Source organism: Leucopleurus acutus (genome assembly GCF_964270905.1).
Source record: "Leucopleurus acutus genome assembly, chromosome: 10".
In the NCBI taxonomy this organism is placed as follows: Eukaryota; Metazoa; Chordata; class Mammalia; order Artiodactyla; family Delphinidae; genus Leucopleurus; species Leucopleurus acutus.
The window spans coordinates 49026470-49045931 of NC_139153.1; the positions used below are offsets into that span (position 1 = coordinate 49026470).

The 19462-nt window shown below is 45.7% G+C and overlaps 1 protein-coding gene across 2 annotated transcripts in view; it reads right to left on the minus strand.

Moving 5' to 3' along the window:
- Window positions 1-19462, minus strand: part of ITGA9 (integrin subunit alpha 9) — a 353501-nt gene that overhangs the window by 173289 nt on the left and 160750 nt on the right. For both annotated transcript variants that reach the window (XM_082848454.1, XM_082848455.1), the window contains exon 16: window positions 6128-6277. In XM_082848454.1, the coding sequence (XP_082704580.1) occupies window positions 6128-6277 (150 nt within the window). The remainder of the gene's footprint in view (window positions 1-6127; window positions 6278-19462) is intronic.

A 19462-nucleotide genomic window follows, 5' to 3' on the forward strand; every position in this document is an offset into this window, starting at 1 on the left:
CCACTATCAAAAAATCTAGAAACAATAAATGCTGGAAAGGGTGTGGTGAAAAGGGAACCCTCCTGCACTGTTGGTGGGAATGTAAATTGATACAACAACCATGGAGAACAGTATGGAGGTTCCTTACAAAACTAAAAATAGAACTACCATATGACCCAGCAATCTCACTACTGGGCATATACCCTGAGAAAACCATAATTCAAAGAGAGCATATACCACAATGTTTATTGCAGCACTATTTACAATAGCCAGGACATGGAAGCAACCTAAATGTCCATGGACAGATGAATGGATAAAGAAGACGTGGCACATATATACAATGGAATATTACTCAGCCATAAAAAGAAATGAAACTGAGTTATTTGTAGTGAGGTGGGTGGACCCAGAGTCTGACATACAGAGTGAAGTAAGTCAGAAAAAGAAAAACAAATACCATATGCTAACGCATATGTATGGAATCTAAAAAAAAAAAAAAAAAAAGGTACTGATGAATCTAGTGGCAGGGCAGAAATAAAGACGTAGACACAGAGAATGGACTTGAGGACATGGGGTGGGAGGGGAAAGCTGGGGCAAAGTGAGAGTAGCATGGACATATATACACTACCATATGTAAAAGAGATAGCTAGTGGGAAGCAGCAGCATAGCACAGGGAGATCAGCTCTTTGCTTTGTGACGACCTAGAGGGGTGGGATAGGGAAAGTGGGAGGGAGGCTCAAGAGGGAGGGGATATGGGGATATACGTATGCATATGGCTGATTTACTTTGTTGTACAACAGAAACTAACACAGCATTGTGAAGAAATTATACTCCAATAAAGATGTATAAAAAATAAGAAATAAAAATAAATTAAAAAAAACATGCTCTAGTCACTGACTCCATGTTATATACACTGTGCAGCTATTCCACCTGAACTAGACCATCAATGAGGACAGACCCTGACTCTAAAAGATCGCCAGAATTTGCGCAACTATGTACCAACATGGGCTTTTAGTGCCTTTTAGTTGAAGAGACTAAGGCACTTAAATCCTAAAGTTACCCGGCAAAATGAAGAGTTTCAATGAGTTTATTCCTTCCTAGGAAAGAGGTTAGATGCTCTTTGTGGACCTGTCACATACATACAAGTTAAAAATCAGCTCTGCTTCCTAGAGTGGGCCTAGCTCTCAGAATCTTTCCCTTAAATTAAGCCAACATCTGGAAGACACATGGAGAAAGATCATTAAATTATTACTATTTTCTTTTTTTTTTGCCATAATCAGGAAAAGGAGTAAAGCAAGGATCATTCTCCCAGAATTTTTCTCAGGCTCCTGGACAATCTTCTCAATCTAAGGACAATATTTTTCTTTCATTTTAATTTCAACCAAAGAAATCACATGGTTAAAATAATAACCTCCTGCCACACACCTCCATATATTGAGTCCTCCTCTCAAGAGGAACCACTCTTACCCATGTCCGTTTATGTTTCTTTTGATGATTATTTCCATATCTCTAGAAAATATACTGATACTACTACTTCTTGATTTATCAGATTTAGACATTATCTCACTGAATTCCTTCCATGATAGACAAGAATTGAACTCACCTATATGAAGGCCCCCTCCCACCATCCACCTTCCTAATTTTGACAGGCAAATCGTTACTCTCAGCTCCTCTGCTGCACTGGTTCTCAAATGTTAGCTGCATCAGAATTACCTGATCAGCTTGTTAGAACTCAGATTGCTGGGACCCACCCATGAGTTTCTGATTAAAGGGTCTGGGGTGGGGTCCAAGAATTTTCATTTCTGACAACATCCCAAGGGAGTTTGATGCTGCTGGTTCAGCGACCACACTTTAAGAAGCACTGCTCTACTGGTAACCTCTGCAATTTTAAGTAATCACAACTTTTTCTTGTTTCATCAAGTTTTACAGTATCTCTTGGCTCACCAATTTAAAAGATTAAGACATTAAAACAACTTGTTTTGTTCTATTTTAAACTCTATACAGTAAAATTAAAGACATTTACACGATGTACTGTAACCATAACTGATTTGGCTTGACTGTAAATACTAACAACCAATAAATCATGTTGTCATTATGGCCTCTTGATTACTGTTCACAGCAGAGCCAAGACAAGTGTCATGATTACATATCTTCCTCTACAGGTGCAAAGTTAAACTACTAGAATACTCAACTTTTGCTTAAGGGAGAATGCTTCTAGTATTAAGGTCCTTCTCTTCCATATATTCTTCTATTTGCTTAAAATCCCACCACATTTTAATTTGTCTTATATTTGAACCATGACATATTGGCCATGTTTTTATTTTCCTGGGAATTTTTGACTGCCTTTATTTTTTCTTAACCATAGAAAAAATATATTCCATCTACACTGTATCCTGAATATTTGCTACTCTCTTGTCATTCTGCTATGGCTGGCTTCATTCTTCTCGAAGTTCATTGATCCCCTGTTCTAAACTGATCAACTGTTTTTTAGACTTGCTGCACAGTTGTAATTCTGGAGTTTCTTGTCATTAGACTTCTAGGAGTTAGTTCTTACATCCCCCATATTGCTCCTTCTAATTGTCACCCTTGTTTTCTTGGAGTGCATCTCAGGTGATTTCCTTGGAAAGGCTACTAGGGATGTAAACTTTCTGCGTCCTTGCTTGTCTGACAAATAACTTTATTTTGACCTCATACTTGACTGTTAGGCTAAGTATAAAATCCTAGTTTCAAAATCACTTTCTCTCAGAGCTTTGAAGCCCTTATTTCACATATGCTTTCTTCCAATCTTGCTAATAATTAGTCTAATGGACAACTTAGTGTGACTCTAATTATATCGTTAGTGGACAAATATTCCTCACTACCACCATCCTGTACTCCTTGTCCTGGAAGCATTTAGAATTTTCCTTATGTGTTAGGAGTATTACCATTTCAAAATGATGTATCTAGGATATTTTTGGTTTATCCTGCTTGCAAGTCTGTGGGTCCTTTAAATTTAAAAAAGTGTCTCTCTGTAACTCTGGGAAATTTTATTACATTATCTCTCATAATGTTTTTCATTTTCTCTGTTTGCTTTTTCTGATATTCCTGTTACTTGGATATAGGACCTTGCAGATTGATGCTTTAGCTCTTTTCTATTTGTCTTTTAGCTCTGCTTACTGGGAGATTTCTTATCATTATCTTCTACTACATTTTTGGCTCTGCATCCATATTGTTAATTTTCAAGAAACTTTTCCTTGTTCTTTGTTTCTTTTAAGAAGAAATAGAATTCCAATCACTTTCTAATGGATAGAATATATTCTTGAATCTCCTTGTGTTTATTACATAGAGTATAAATTGGTATTTAAGTTGTTATAATCTCTTCTATTCCTTAAAGAATTTATTTCCTTCTAAGTCAGTTATTCTGTAGGTGTATTTTGGTTTTTTTCTCCATGTACCACATTTCCCCTCAATTTCAGATTTCCTTGGTTGTCCATTCATTTTTAAGAATAAAGTAAAAGAGCTGATTGGAAAATCTGGGTGTTTGGGTGGATGGTGGGAGGGGAAGCTAGCTCTTACATTGGAGGCTCCAAATGCCAGAAGAAATAAGGCTTCCCCCTGGGGAAACAGCCCACCTACACTATCTCAACCAGTTTATTCAATTCTTTAGAAAATAAAAGGCCTGGCTTCTTGCTATTCTGCATGGCTGGAGTATGTAGGTGTGGGGACAGGGGCAGAAAGTCAACTCTTCCACAAACGAACCTTCACTTAACACCCCCCTTCCCTGTTTCCAGCCCCATTTCTCACTCCTGAACCCCTCTGAAACTGCTGGCCTGGCCGTGGCTACAGCCTCTCTGGACCCATGGGTGGACAGGCACCCAGCCCCTCCGTGTAGAGTGCAAGGTTCACCCACCAACACTCTTCCTTCTTCTTTACTCATTCCAAAAATCCCTGGATTCTCTCATTGGCTGATGCTCCTTCCCCAACAGCATTCATCTCCCTGTTCTGATTTACTCATTTATAATCACTATAATAGGGTCTCAGGAAGCACAGACATAAATATTTATGCTTGCTTGGCCATCTTGAACATAAGTGACCAAGAAAAGCATTTTCATACTAATCTGTCCCTACATCTCTGCCTTTGATCAGGTTGCCTCAATCTAAAAATGCTAGTAAAGGTTCTAAGATGCTCTTCACTAAAGAAGGCCCACTTTGTGCCACTGATGGATTGGTAGAAATGAGAGTTGGGTTCATTGTAGAAGGGATGCCCAGGGCTAGCAAGATGCTCAACAGAGGAGGCTGCTACCTCACAGGGTCATTTCAGAGGTAAAACAAGCACAGGGTACCCTGAAATGATTCCCAGCACCCCAAGTTTGGACCACTCCCATAACCGAACTTTATTGGGCCAGCAAGATTCCACCTTAGAGAGCAAAGTATTAATAGGACGGGGAACTCATGATCTAGGAATTATCATAATATTCTGGTTTACTGGGTCCCCAGCCTGACCTCTTGGCCCAACTTCACTGTCAGGAGATGATACACACTTCTACTCCTCAGTCAAGGTAGGAGTCATCAGCTTCCTGTCCCGCCTCTTCATCTTATCTTCCTGTCTTCATCTTCCTCATGCCTCCCCTCTACTCTGCCCCACCACTTAGATACCCAGCATCTTCCTGGTCTCTCCCCTCACTCCCCCAGAGCCTTCTCCAAGTATCAGTGACCGGCTAGACATTCTGGCCACCCTACAGGTCACTTGTGTTTTGAAAGTTCATGTTTGACTTCAAAAGAAGCATCCAAAAAGGCAGTGTTGCCAGTAGGTTGTGTGTATACTTCTGCCCACATCCCTTTACAACTGCTGCCCCTCCCCCAGCTGATGTGCTACAGGCAGCTAACGGCTCACATCTGCAGCCTCCTCCAGAGAACTGTCCACAGCAGGGAGTCTCCTTCAAGGAGGGCTACACTCCCCTTCCATCCCCCACAGCCAGCCAATGGCTGACGAGTAAGGGGTACAAAAGGCCAGACCCTTCCCTCAAGGAGAGGATGGCTCTTTGCTGTAATTTATGCTCCAAAGCTCCCTGCCTCAGGCCAAAGCTAGACTTTAGCTGAGACCACATACTTGCTCACTCTTTCCCTGTTCCTTACAGGGTTCTCTTAAGGGCATAGCTTCATTAGACCAAGTTGCTCCTAAATCCCCGTCTTAGGCTCTGTCTCTGGGGAACCTGACCCAAGAGCACATGGGAGAGACTTTGGGAGAAAATGAGGACATCTTGGTAAAAATCTTACATCTCGAACTCCAAACACTTCTCTGTGGTTCTATTTACAACTCTCATCTGCTAGTTTTCCCATAAGCTCAGGGCAGTCAGAACTGTGGAGCCTGGGGCTGGTGGGTGGTTCCACAGCTTTGCCCCACCCCACCCAGGAGTCTGGTTTAGCCAAAAAACAGTTTTGTCTGACCTTCCCCAGGTCCTGGATCTGTGACGATCTTGGGTGTTAAAGATTTAGAACCAGACTTGGGATCCCAGATTTCTTACATATTTCCTACATCGTCATCAGCACCGTATATCTCTCAGATGACTCAGGGCAGACAGGCCAGTGATGCTGCACAGCGTTAGCTCATGGCTCACTCCTACCCTGTATGGCCTCGTACGGCCTGCACCCCACGTCACCCTGCAGCTCCTCCACACAGCAGCACAGTCCGGAATCTGCCGAGTCGGGGAGGGTGGTGAGAGCCTGTGCTCACAGTGCTCTGCCTTCCAAAGATCCTGAGTGGGGCATTCTCAACTCAACCACCAATTCTAGCAAGAGGAAGTTCTTGCCTCTTCACCCCACTCATACTCCCATCAATAAAACATGTACTGTGTGTAGAGCACTCACTAGGTGCTGATCTGAGCTCTGGAAACAGTGTAGGAACAGGAGGCAAGTGCCGGGGCCAAGCAGCCAGCTCATGACCTCAAAGAGATCATCATTTTCTAATTGCTTGAGAATAGCCTCGATGAGTTTAAATCACGTGGTTGTTAGACACAAACCCCTAAATCATACATTTCATCATTTTGCAGATCGGGAAAGGGAGGCCCAGGAGGGGGTGTGGCTGGCCATGGGCTCCCAGGCCACCAGGGTCATTACTTCTGCATAGGAACCTGCCACCTGGGGTCCCAGCCGTGAGCTTTCAGGTTCTCACCTGATTCTTCTGGGCAATCTTTTGTCCCTTTTTCCAGCGGAGCACGGGGGTCAGGGCCGGCAGCTCCCTCTCCTCCTCTCCCATCACATGCTCACCCAGGCTGTAGGCGGCCTCGAACACAATGGGGCTGATGACGTCCTGCACTCTCCGCTGAAACAATAAACACACAGGCACGTGAGCGGCGGGCGCTGCTGACATGTGCAGAGCATTTCAACAGTTTACAAAGACCTTCCACATGGACTGCCCCGTGTGAGCCTCACAGCCACCCTTGTGTGGCTGGATTTTATTGCTTTCATATTTTAGATGAGGTAATGAGGCCGAGAGTGATGACTGTCCTGTCCAAGGTCACTCCGCTAATGAGCGGGGGCTTTCCCCGCTCTACCTCCCATGGTACGAAATCATCGTCTCTTTAGCATGTGGAAGACATTACCTTAGTCATCTTCCAAATATTCTTATAACCTAGTTGGCAGGCAGGCAAGCATCTGTACTCATAGTGCACTGCTAACCTTCCCATCCGTGGTGTTTTGATCATCAAAGCTCTTCTGCCTTGAGGTAAATATGGACTGTGTGTTAGGGCAGGAGACCTGAAGACACTGGGGCCTGGCATCTTCCCAGAGCTGGGCATCAATGGAGCCAGGGATGAAGTCCGGCTTCTGGCCTGTGTTCTTTCCTTTGGAGCCCAGGACTTTAAGAGCCAAGGGAGTGATAGGTCCATAGTCACAATGAACACCTACAAGATGCCAGGCACTGCACTAGGTTTTCTAGAGCAGGGGTCCTCAACCCCTGGGCCGTGGACTGATATCAGTCCATGGCCTGTTAGGACCTGGCCACACAGCAAGAGGTGAGCAGTGGGCGGAGCTTCATCTGCTGCTCCCCACTGCTCACATTACCACCTGAACCATCCCTCCGCATCACCCCCGTCCGTGGAAAAACTGTTTTCCATGAAACCAGTCCCTGGTGCCAAAAAGGTTTGGGACTGCTGTTCTACAGAGACAAGCCACACGTTCAAACCCTGCAGCTGGGCTTATTCTCCACCATTGTATAATAAAAGGAAGATGAAGGCACAAGTTCCCCAGGCCACAAGGCTGAAAGGATTCTGAGTCACATCTGCTCAATCCTGGAGTTCTTGACTTTTCCGGCCCAGGTCTCAATGCCTCCTGGGTACTCTGGCCGCCCCCTGGGGCTCAAAAGTTAGAGTTTGAGGAAGGAATAAAGCATCAGTATCCCCGCATCCCAGGCCAGCATGCTCTATGGAAGGTGGGCTTCCAAGGAGAGCAGGGTAAATCTCAGAAGTAGCACCAACGAGCCACTGCCTGCAGCCCCACTGCCTGCATCTGTCAGGGAGAGATGACGGGATGCTCAACAGAGGAGGCCACTACCTCACAGGGAGCTGGCAAGGAGGCAGGAGTGGGAGGCGCTAGGTGGGCACGCAGAGGCCAACCAACCCCAAGGCCGTGAGCAGATCCAAGGACTTCACACTACGCTCCACATAAAGTCTGGTGGAGTTGGGAGCAGACTAGTGCTGTGTTCAAAACAGTAGAAAGTTTTAAGTTCCCAGGAGGCACACAGTGAGGAGCTGGCTCTTACCCCACACCCTGGAAACCCAGCGCCCCCTCCAGAGACAGACACGCCTGTCAGTTCCGGTTTATCCGTCCAGTCTAAGCACATGTGGGGAACTGGTGGCTTACAGCAAGCTGCACTTTGCCTTCCTCACTCAGCATGTACCAGTTCACCAGGGGGAGGTTAATGAAAGGGTCTGTGATCAAACAAGCTGGGGGGATACCAGGTTACACAGTTAAAGGGGTGTTTAGTCTCTTTGTTTATTGTTTGTTTTTACTGCAACTGCCTCCCACAAAGAGTAGGATGGCCCCAGGTCTACCAGGGCGCAGGACCCTGTGTTTCCCTGGAGATCCTTGGGGCATGTACGTGGAGTGGAACATGCTCAGAGACACAGAAAATCTCCTGCAGCAGCCCAGGAAAGGAGATGGTGCCCAGGCCGGGGCGGGGAGGCAGACGGAGCTGCTGAATGTGGGCTGCGGGGGACAGATGACTCTGGGGTGGGAGCCTGAGTGACATACTCAGGAAAGCATTCAGCTGGGAATAGATTCAATCATTTATGTAAATAAAACACAGAACCTTCTGGGGGAGTGACAGGGGAGCCTCTGGATAAGCTACTTCCACAAAATTCTCTAGAACTTCAGATTTTAGGAGCAGATCTTTAATGCTCCTGTCCTTTCTGTGAGCAAAGGACACACCTGGGATCCAGATCCCCTCCACCTACTGACCGACTCTCCTAAACAGAATGTAAATACTGCATGGGCACAGAGAACGGTGAAGGAGTGCAATCTTAATGTTTTCACAGATAAACGCTTCAGTGTTTCTTTAAGGGTGACTGCCTTAAGATTTTGCATTTAAATCCTTCATGCCGAAATAAGTCAGTTATTACACGCTGTTACTCTTGTGGGAGGAACTGAAGATGGGGGTGGGGAGGCAGAAGCCACGGAACATTTCCTGGCTACCACATGTATTCCAGAGACTGGGCCAACCTCCTCCCAGACATCCTTTTACTTAATCTGCACCACATCCAAGCTGGTAGATTGTTGCTCCCATTGTACAGATGAACGCAAATAAACTGTGCTCCGTCCCCAAACCAGTAAGTGGTGGAACCGGACTCATTCTTAGAACCAGAAGCAAAACTGCTTTCCTTGAAGCCCATGAAATACTGTTTAAAAATCATCCCAATTGCTGTAGGTTCTGACATCACCCTGAAATAGTACCTATCTACTTAGGAGGATACATGGCAAGGGGAAGGAAATGTTCCTCATACAAGGAAGAATGTGAGTAAATGACAAATAACTAAAGAAATAGGGACTTGAAGGGAGGGCTGTTTCTAAATGTGTAGTCATTCTGTGTCTTAGTCAGGGCACAGCTATTTGGGGTGAGTAATGAATTGTGACACCTAGCGATACAGACGCTGTGCTCTGACACTGACTGCATGAACCAGTTTTAACTATGATGTTTGAGAAACACCTTCTAATGACGTGTCCAGTAGCTCTGGGCAGAAAGGGCCTACCCCACACTGAGCCATGGGTGGAGGCAGGGGAGGACACAGCAATTAGAAACAAGCCAGCAGGGCTTCCCTGGTGGCGCAGTGGTTAAGAATCCGCCTGCCCTGGTGGCCAGAAGGTGCAGGACTACAGGGCTCATGGCAGAATAGGGTCAGCAGGATGCCACTCACACTTCAGCTGGTTGCCCAGTATATAATCGGACTTTTCTCACATCTCCATTTCTTTTAGCCTTTTGATTGCCATCCTCAATATTCTTCCAAGGCAATTCTGGAATAAACACATTATGAAAAACTGGGCCTTTTTTAATTCCAGGAATCCCAAAGTCAACCCAGCAGCATATTAGGACTAGCTGTGATTTCAAGTAAATCCTTTGAAGGGTAGGTAACATTGCCTCAGCCTTTCAGGGAAGCTGTGAAGACAGTGGAGGTTGCAGCACAGGAAACAAGGGAGCAGTGGTACTTATAGACATTGGTTAACAGCCACCATGGGATCTGTAAATTCCAAGATACTTCCGGGATATGCATATTCTCTGTGCATATAGATAAACCAGGTTTTGGCAGCCTGGGGGCAGCCATCTGACAGAGATGCAAGTGCTGGCTGCTGGGAGAGCAAAGGGGCTGTGATAGTATCTGTTATGCCACAGTTTATATAACTGTAAGTATATACGCTTTCTTTTCAGTTGTCTTTTCAATAAATATATCTCCTTATTTAAAAAAATGGGCCACGGTGACTTTGCTTAAAGAGCTATATACTGTGGTGACATTATTATGGCCTTCTTATGCTACTACCTTTTCTCTGTAGTCCTTCTTGATCTCACATTCATAATATTGAGAAACATATCTCAGGAGGCCTGATGGTTTTTTTTTAGTTAATTAATTTATTTACTTTTGGCTGCGTTGGGTCTTTGTTGCTGTGCGCGGCCTTTCTCTAGTTGCGGTGAGCGGAGGCTACTCTTCATTGCGGTGCGCGGACTTCTCATTGCGGTGGCTTCTCTTGTTGCAGAGCATGGATTCTAGGCACGTGGGCTCAGCAGCTGTGGCTTGCAGGCTCTAGAGTGCAGGCTCAGTAGTTGTGGCTCACGGGCTTAGTTGGTCCGTGGCATGTGGGATCTTCCCGCACCAGGGCTCGAACCTGTGTCCCCTGCATTGGCAGGCGGATTCTTAACCACTGCGCCACCAGGGAAGCCCCCAATGATGTTTTTTAATTTACTAGAAGATATCTTCTGATAACCCCGGGCACAAAGACTGAACTAACATCTGGATGGATGGATGAGTTAACATTTTTTTGACTAAAAGATACAAAAGATAGGGCAGGATCAATGAGATAGGCTGATCATATCTAAGAGAGGCCCAGTGGTTTATCAATATCATTTTCTTTCTTGGCATATCTCACTAAGCTCTGATACAAATTACTTAAGGTTTAATACGATGTCAAATTTATGAGTCTCCTCTAGAATATTAATTTATATGAAGTCACTGAATCATACAGTTTTGAAGTTAGAAGAAACTATGATGTTACTTAACTCAATCCTCTCATTTTAAAATTGAAGAACCCATAGTTGAAGAGATAAAGTATCTTCCCAGGAAAGTGTAGATTTAAAAATACGAAGGATGTTACTTTTGCTCAATTATTGCTCAATTATTTGCTCAATTATTTCCCTGACCCTTCTTCGTTACATGCTATTCAATTTTAATAGTGTTCCTCTCTGTCTTCCTGCAGTGTGAATATGTTTTTATATGGTAGGCACTTATGGCTGTATCAAAAAGAAAGTTCAAATCGTGTTTCAAGTGGCTGTGCATTATGTTGTAGCTTATACAGCTTTCTAGAGTATATTTTAAAAATTCCTTCTTATTCCATATTAGCTCATATGGTAGTATAAGATTGATCATTTGATTTTCTAAGTGGGTATAAAATTTTAAACATATACAGTGGTTCTAAGGAAAAGTACTTTTTTTTTCCCCTTCAAAGTTGTTCTTCATAGTGGTATGTGATCAGGAAGGCAAAAAATCTCAAATTTCTAAACAGCATACATGCACAAGAGATCACAGTTAAGGTTACCTTTGGAGTTCTAATTCTGAATTTACTGAATTTTGTGGGTTTAAATCACAATTTTAATGTTCCATTAATGCAAATTGCTTTTTTTTTTTTTACACTGAATTGTGTATGTCTTTTATTCTGCACTAATGGACATTGTGTTGATTTCTGTGACTATCAAGGAGAGTTCAATATTCTGGTAAAACTCTTTTTAGTTAATGTTTTATTTTTTAAATCCTTTTACTTGAGTTTGACTAAGACAATTTAAAAGCTTTTCTATCAATAACTAATTTTATTTTATAAACACAGAGCAATATGGTTTTGTATATTTAAAATTAAAATGTGCCTTCTGAAAGCTTTGAAAAATTAAAAAAAAAAAAAAAAGAATCCACCTGCCAATGCAGGGGACACGGGTTCAAGCCCTGGTCCGGGAAGATCTCACATGCTGTGGAGCAACTAAGCCTGTGGGCCCCAACTACTGAGCCGGTGCTCTAGAGCCCACAAGCCACAACTACTGAGCCCACATGCCACAATTACTGAAGCCTGCGCACCGAGAGCCCATGCTCTGCAACAAGAGAAGCCACCACAATGAGAAGCCCACTTGCCGCAACTAGAGAAAGCCCACGTGCAGCAACGAAGACCCAACACAGCCACAAATAAATAAATAAATAATTTTTTTTAAAAGTCAGTTTAAAAAGAAGAAAAAGAAACAAGTCAGCACCCCAAAAAGGACAGCCCCTTCTCCCCACACTGTGTTTGCTTTCTTTTATCTGAGCTGCAAAGGAAAAGTAGCAGCAACATTTCGTGGTTTCCTTTATATTGTTGGAAGTGTGGCCTCTCTCAGCCCAGCACTGCAGTGAAATGAAGGGACCCCTCAGGATGGAGAAGGAGGCTTAGGGGTTTGGGCAGAGGCTCTAGTTGCTGACATTTTACTGCTTAAAAATATTCACCACTACAAACAGAAGTTACTACAAACAGAAGCTTCCCAAGCTGAACACACTTACTTATGATAGACCAAAAGCCAGTAATCCACCTTTTCCTGCTAAAAATCTACTGTACCCTCCTTTTCTGAAAAATGAAAGAGGCTGCACAGAGAAGAACCTTCAGACTGGCGGCTGAGGTTTTATAGGGAACTTGACATATGTGCAATTTGAAATTTATTGGGTGCTTACTTTATGCCAGGCAATGTGCTGGGCCCCAGGGAGATGGAGATGAAAGACCTTGGAGGAAACAGGCAGGCAGTGACAACTTAGTGCAACATGTACTAGAAGAGAGGTGGCTCTGGGAACACAAACAAGAGCACCTGATTCAGACTGCAGGTTGGCGGGCTTCCCAGAGGAAGGGAAGTCCCTGGGCTCAGTCAGATGACAGAAGGACATTAGCCAGGGGGCAGGCATGGCCGGTACACACAGCAGGGGGGAGAGGGCATGGGTGTCCAGTGGATTACATGTGCTCCTCAAAGGTGGGACAGTCAGGTTAGTTGGCAGGTGGGAGGGGAGAGGAGGCTGAAGCAGAGACGAGATTTCACGGGGACTTAAAGGGTGTGTTGATTTCAACCTAAAATCTAGGGAGAGCTAGATTTTAGGTAAGGCAGCGGGGTAATGTAATGCAAGGGACTGTGTTACAGAAAAATCCCTCAGGTTTCTCGGATGGATGGGGGTGAGATTGGAGGTAGGAAGGCTGTGTTGTAGAAAGATCCCTCTAGCTGTAGCATGGAAGTGGATTGATGGGCGGAGGTCTGGGGGTGAACAGTCTAACATAGGGGTTCACAGGAAAGATGGACAGAGCCTGGGCCAGGACACAGGAGGGGGATGGGGAACGGGAGGGAGGTGAGGCTCACTCAGGAAGAAGAGATGCTGCGGCTTGGTCACTGGAGGTGGGGGATGAGAGAAAAAGAATCATGGAAGGTACTCCAGTGTTCAGCTCAGGTGAGTGAGTGGACCTGGCAGCCCCTCATCACCACGGGGAACAAGGAGAGGGAACAAGTGTGCAAGTTGTTTAGGTGTGAACATACTAAGGTTTGTTACAACACAGAAATCCTCTTCCTGTCTCCAAATGCCAACTCCACAAGCAATCTCCCAGAATACACTGATCTGGGCCTACAACCTCATGCTACCTCTTCTCTTCCACAAAACTGCTCCCCTGCCCCAGCATCCAGGGTAAGCCTCCCCAGCACTGGCTCATCCAGACCTACCACAGACCCTCTGTCTACACTTTGAGCTCATCCACTCGTCCTCCAGGGATGAGCTTTGCCCTCCTTCAAACCACACTATTCTCCTCCCTCGGTGCACCTCACACGCAGAGCTATTCTGTTGGGGCCCCGAGGGAGGACTGCAGGGCCAGGGAGGGTCTGATGACAAGAGGGAGAGAGACCCTTAGGGAAACGCGGTTGAGTACCCCCATTCCTTCACAGGGAGTCCCGGCTTTTCCTTCTCATTCATTAGCTTGCCTGTGAAATCGAAGTAACTCAGATGGAACACCCAGCAGGGGAGGCTCGTGACAGGCAGGGGCCACCCACTCAAGGGTTCCACCAGAGGAGGGGTCACTCTGCCCTGTTATCCTAGGGCATCTAGGCCGTTGTGAGGGTCAGAAGCCCAGAAGTCTTCCGTCTCCTTTACTTGTGGAAACAGGGAATTTTCCCTGGTGAGTATAAGCCTCAAATCACGGATCCCCACCCACCTGGCCAAGGGAAGATATGCCTCACTATCCGGTGGACTCGATTCCAAGCCCCATGTAAGCAGGACCCGAGCACCGCGCACCCCTCGACCAGCCACGTGAATTAGAAACTGACCTCATGCTGCTTTTCTCCAAGAAATGAAGGGTTTTTATCCTCCTTAGCTAACTAGCAGCTTCAGAGGTAAACTAAATGAAAACAGGAAAGGATGACCTTACTTTATATTTGCAAATAACACAGAAGGCCAGCAAATAAGCAGCTAGCATTAAGCCAGATAATCGGTTTAGGAAAAAACCCTCTAAGGGCTTTTTAAAGATGCCTCAGTATTTTTCTATTTTCAAACATGTGATCTTTTTGTCCCCTCCCTCCTGTATCCTTTCTCACGATTCCTCTGCTCTCTACACCCAGCTCTATTGCCTACGATTACCTCGCAGGCAGCCCTAGAAATGAGAAGTCTTCAAAGTGGAAAGCCTTTTCCTTTATCTCAATAACCATAACAATCAGAATGGCAGTTAAAGTGTTAGAGGAGAGCTTATAATTCCCATAAGCTTGAAGACTCTTCTAAAAGCAAACCGAGGATTTTGCATTTCTGGTAATAATAGAGGGACTTGCTGAAGATCTATCATTTCACTGAGAACAACTAGAAAAGCTGGAAAACACACACACACACACACACACACACACACACACACACACACACACACACACACACACACACACACACACACACACACACACACACACACACACACACACCCCTACCTGTCTAACAGTATCAGGGAACTCTTCCCTTGAGCTCTGTACAGGTCTCTAAGCAGCCTGGAATAAGACGCTGAGAACCTGTACGAACGTGAACTGGTGGCTAAAAGCTTGAGTTCTTGAGTTTCTGAGCTGAGGTCCTGGAAGTCTTATGAGTCCCTGAAGACAAACTTAAAGCTCAGAGCTACTAAGGTGGCCAGGACTAGAGGGTCAAGATTCCAAAGAGAAGGTAAGCACCTTGAGGCAAGTCTGATTTTTGACACCACATTTATTCTTGGGGCATTGCTGGATTCCACAGCAACATAGGGTTACGAGACTCAGAAACCAAGAAGAAGGCCATGGCCAAGCTGCTGAGATGACAAGAAGAGATGTAGTTAGCTGGAGACTGGACACAGCATGAGAGAAGACCATTGATCCAGAAAGCAAGTCAATAGAAAATATGCAGATTGAAGCATGGAGAGTAAAAAGGATAGAAAATTCAGAAATTAAATTCAGAAAAGGCCACAGTGAAAGATATGACATATTCAAAATGATATAACAAATGGTCTCTACAATTATATGAAACACCCAGCACAATGCCAAGTGTAGTTAAAGGTGGGCAATAAATAGTGGCTATTATTATTTTTACCATAATCTTTTAAGTGGCAACTTTGACATGAAAATTTGTGAAAACTGCCCTATTTCAAAATGAATCCTTTTTATGAACTGTGCATGTAGCAAGGACCTATTTCCCATTTCACTAGAGAACAAGCTGAGGCCAAGTGTGCTTTCATTTAGAGTCCTATAAATTAAAAAAATAAACAGAGTTTCCCTGGTGGCGCAGTGGTTGAGAGTCCGCCTGCCGATGCAGGGGACACAGGTTCGTGCCCCGGTCTGGGAAGATCCCACATGCCGCAGAGTGGCTAGGCCTGTGAGCCATGGCCGCTGAGCCTGCGCATCCGGAGCCTGTGCTCCGCAACGGGAGAGGCCACAACAGTGAGAGGCCCACGTACCGCAAAAAATAAATAAATAAGCAAACAAATGAAAATTTAAATTAAAACCAAGGGAGAAAATTCAGTAAGTTTCTCAGTGAGATTAGAGATTTTAATTATGACTACATACTACTCTATATGTAATATCATATTATGGAAATGGATATCATTATTAGTCTGAAATGTATGATCCCCCAGCAAGCATCAGTGTCCAGGAAGGGCATGAAAGCATTAATTACACTTCAATTAACATATCTGCATAAATAATTCTATTTATCTGTGAAAATCACACAACCCTATTGATGCTTTTTCCTCTTCAAATATAAAACAACATCTCCCTGGATCCTTGAAAAATGGTTTGTTTTTATATTTTAGAGTTTGTGTGCATAGGTGGTGACTGCTTATTTAGTCAATTTATATGTGTGTATGTTTTGTGACTTTTGTTTTTTCTTTTTCCAGGCATCCATTCCAAAAACACACAAATGTGAGATTAGAACTTTTGAAAATTTGGAAACAATCTTCTAAGAGCATGCCACAACCTTGTAAAATGTTCTTTGCAAAGAGATATGTTAATTACATCACAGATAATGGCATGCATCATTTGACAGCTACGTGACACCAGATGGAACTGGCCCAGCATGGAGATTATTCAGCCTATGTGTCCTCCAGAGGCAACAGAATTTCATCTTCCAATCTAATGCTCCTCCCTTCCTGTCTTAATTCTCTCTTCCTGTGTCCCATCCTCAAACCTCCAACGTGGCTCTGATAAAAATATTTGTAGGTGAATACGAAACTAACACAGAAGAAAATGCTCCCAGTGTAACCAACAAAAGAAATATGGCCCAAGCCTGCCCAGGCAGGCTTTCCTGCTCCGCCACCCTTCGCCACATTGTCTCAGCCACGAGTCCTTTATCCAGCTGGCATGTCAGCCTCAATCCTCACTTTAGGACAGAAATGCTCTGGGACCCCGGGAGCCAACAGTGAAGGAGAAGTAGGGAGGGAGGAGGAGGACTGACTTGGCTTAGAAAGCAGTTGAAAACCCTGGAATCTCCTCTCTCTGCACCTTGACCTGATAAAGCTTTCAAGGAAGGGGGCACAACTGTGCTAAGTGCATCTGCTCAGGCCCGACTGCTGCTCCTACCTGTACCTCTGCTCTGCTGATCCCACATCTGCTGTGCCCTTATCCCCATGGAACATGATCCACCCTTCACAGCCCAGCTCAAGGCTACCTCTTCTATGGAACTTTTCTTGAGGACCCAGCCCTCCAACCACAGCCTCCCAGGGTCCTTATGACACAGTTTGGCACTTAATTATTTTCTGTCTTCTATTGCTGTCTTTCCCTGAATCTAAGGCCTTCCCTCAGCCTCCCATTCAATGTTTCTGAAGTGGAGGTGCATCTTAGCATAAAATAATAGGTTTATTATGAGAATGTTTCCCCTCTTCAACCCCTGCCTGGAAAGCTGTCACTACATTGTTAGCCGTGTGGGGAGTGAGGGAATGTGGGGCTGGCTCACAGTGGTAACTGCAGCTGCAGGAACCAGATCTCAGCTCTGCCTGGAGCTCCCCGGCTCTCTGGACAACACTGCACATGCTCGTGTCTGAAAGGCTGGGTGCAGAGGACAGGACAGGACACTCAGGTCAGGGCGGGGGATGACAGGTGTGTAAAGCAGGAGTGGAAGGGTGAGTGCACTGACATTGCTGTTGACCCTCTAGGGGAACATCAACTAGGTTGCCTGCAGCCAGCACTTGGTTGCCACGTGCCTGCACCAGGAACCATGTGAGGCAATAGGGAAGCAGAGAAGAGGCAGGCAGGACCGTGTGAGCAAAAAGCCAAGATGCAGAGAAGAAGGTGCGTGGACAAGAAGTGTGGGAACCTGATGAGAGGGAATCATCTCTGACCCAGAGAGGGGCAGGAGCGGGAGCGTTAAGAGTCCTTCCAGAGGAGGTGACCTTGGAAGAAAAAGGAGACGTTCAGCAGGCTGATGGGGGAACGGAGATCAGTTGGTGGAGATGATGTCTAACAGACAACTGCGTGTCTCAGGAACGGAAGCAACAGACAAGGTGGAGAGCAAGGACTTCGACACTGACGGTCCTGGGTCTGAGGGAGTCCCAGCTCCATCTCTTACAAAGTGTGTGACACTGCTCACTTCACTTAATCTCAGAGTCAACCTTTCATGGCTGTCATGAAGTTTAGACAGCATAGATGTCAAGCACCATGGAGAGCTCCTGGTACTCAGTGAAGGATAGCTGCATCTGCTGCATCATCACCACCAACATCATCATCACTATCACTACCACTATCACCATCATCACCATCACCACTTGACAAAGGTCTGTAAGGTAAGATCACACGGGAAGGGGCAGAGAGGGGCTGTAGACTGGGAGGGAAAGCAGGCTGGAACCAGGTGGCAGGACCTCAGAAACCAGGTGAAGGTGCATCATTCTGTGGGTAGTGGGGACTGTCATGAATTTTTTTTTTTTTTTTTTTTTTTTTGCGGTACGCGGGCCTCTCACTGTCGTGGCCTCTCCTGTTGCGGAGCACAGGCTCCGGACGCGCAGGCTCAGCGGCCATGGCTCACGGGCCCAGCCGCTCCACGGCATGTGGGATCCTCCCAGACCGGGGCACGAACACGTGTCCCCTGCATCGGCAGGCGGACTCTCAACCACTGCGCCACCAGGGAAGCCCTGTCATGAATTTTTAGAGCCAGCTTTAGGAAAAGAAGCCCAGAGGGGATCTGAAGGACCAACAGGATGGAAAGGGAGGAGAATGGGACCTTTGTGGGGCTAGTGCCCCCACACCCTCCAGCTGCATATTGGTTGCCATCAGCTCACTACTGCTTCTCACAGAGAAGTGTCCTTGGTTAAATGAGAGCCACCTCACTCAAGAGGTTTTATGCCCCCTCCCCTCCTCACTGGCAATGACTGACTGGCATGGGGGTGCAAAAGGAAGTACTCTTTGCCTCAAAGTGGGACAACTCTATGGTGCACTTCATGCTCCAGAACTCCCCGTGGGATCAGGCTGAGGCCGGTCTCCAGCTGACACCACATCATTGCTCAGGTCTTTCCCCAGCACCATCCTGCTCCCCTCATTTCCCTCTCCTGAGAGCACCCCTGCAATAAATTCTGGGCAAGCAAATCCCTATCTCAAGCTCTGCTGTTAGTGCCCTGCCCAGATGCCCTTACCAGCTGATACACCCCCTCCTGCAGCTGCTACAGGCATTAGCTACTAATGGTTCACACCTACAGCCTTCTCAGGAGAACTGCCCTTGGCTGATGGGAGCCATCTCCTCCAGAGATGCCTGCCAGGTGATGCCCTGTGATAGGCAGAATTCTAAGATGACCCCCAGTGACCCATGCCCCTCCCCTCCAGTGTGGGAAGGATGGTAAACAGGACACAGGTCACTCCCATGATTATGCTACATTCTATGGCAATGGTGAAGGAATTCTGCAGATGTAAAGAAGGTCTCAAATCAGTTGAAAATGAGTTAATCAAAAGGGAGATGATCTGGGTGGGCCTCCTTTAAAGGAGGGCTTAGTTCTTCCCTGAGCTAAGAGACTCGAGGCAGGAGAGACGCTCTTCCTGCTGACCTTGAAGAAGCAAGTGGCCATGGGCTCCACACCTACGAGGACATGAATTCTGCCTGCAACCGTATGAGCCTGGAAGAAGACCCCAACCTCAGATGCGACCCGGCTGACACCTGAGGGCCTGACTGGGGACCTAGCTGGGCCGTGCCCAGACTCCGTGCCCAGACTCCTGAAAGTGTGAAATAATAAATGGGCGTTGTTTTAAACTACTAAATGTGTAATTTTTATGTAGCATAGAAAACTA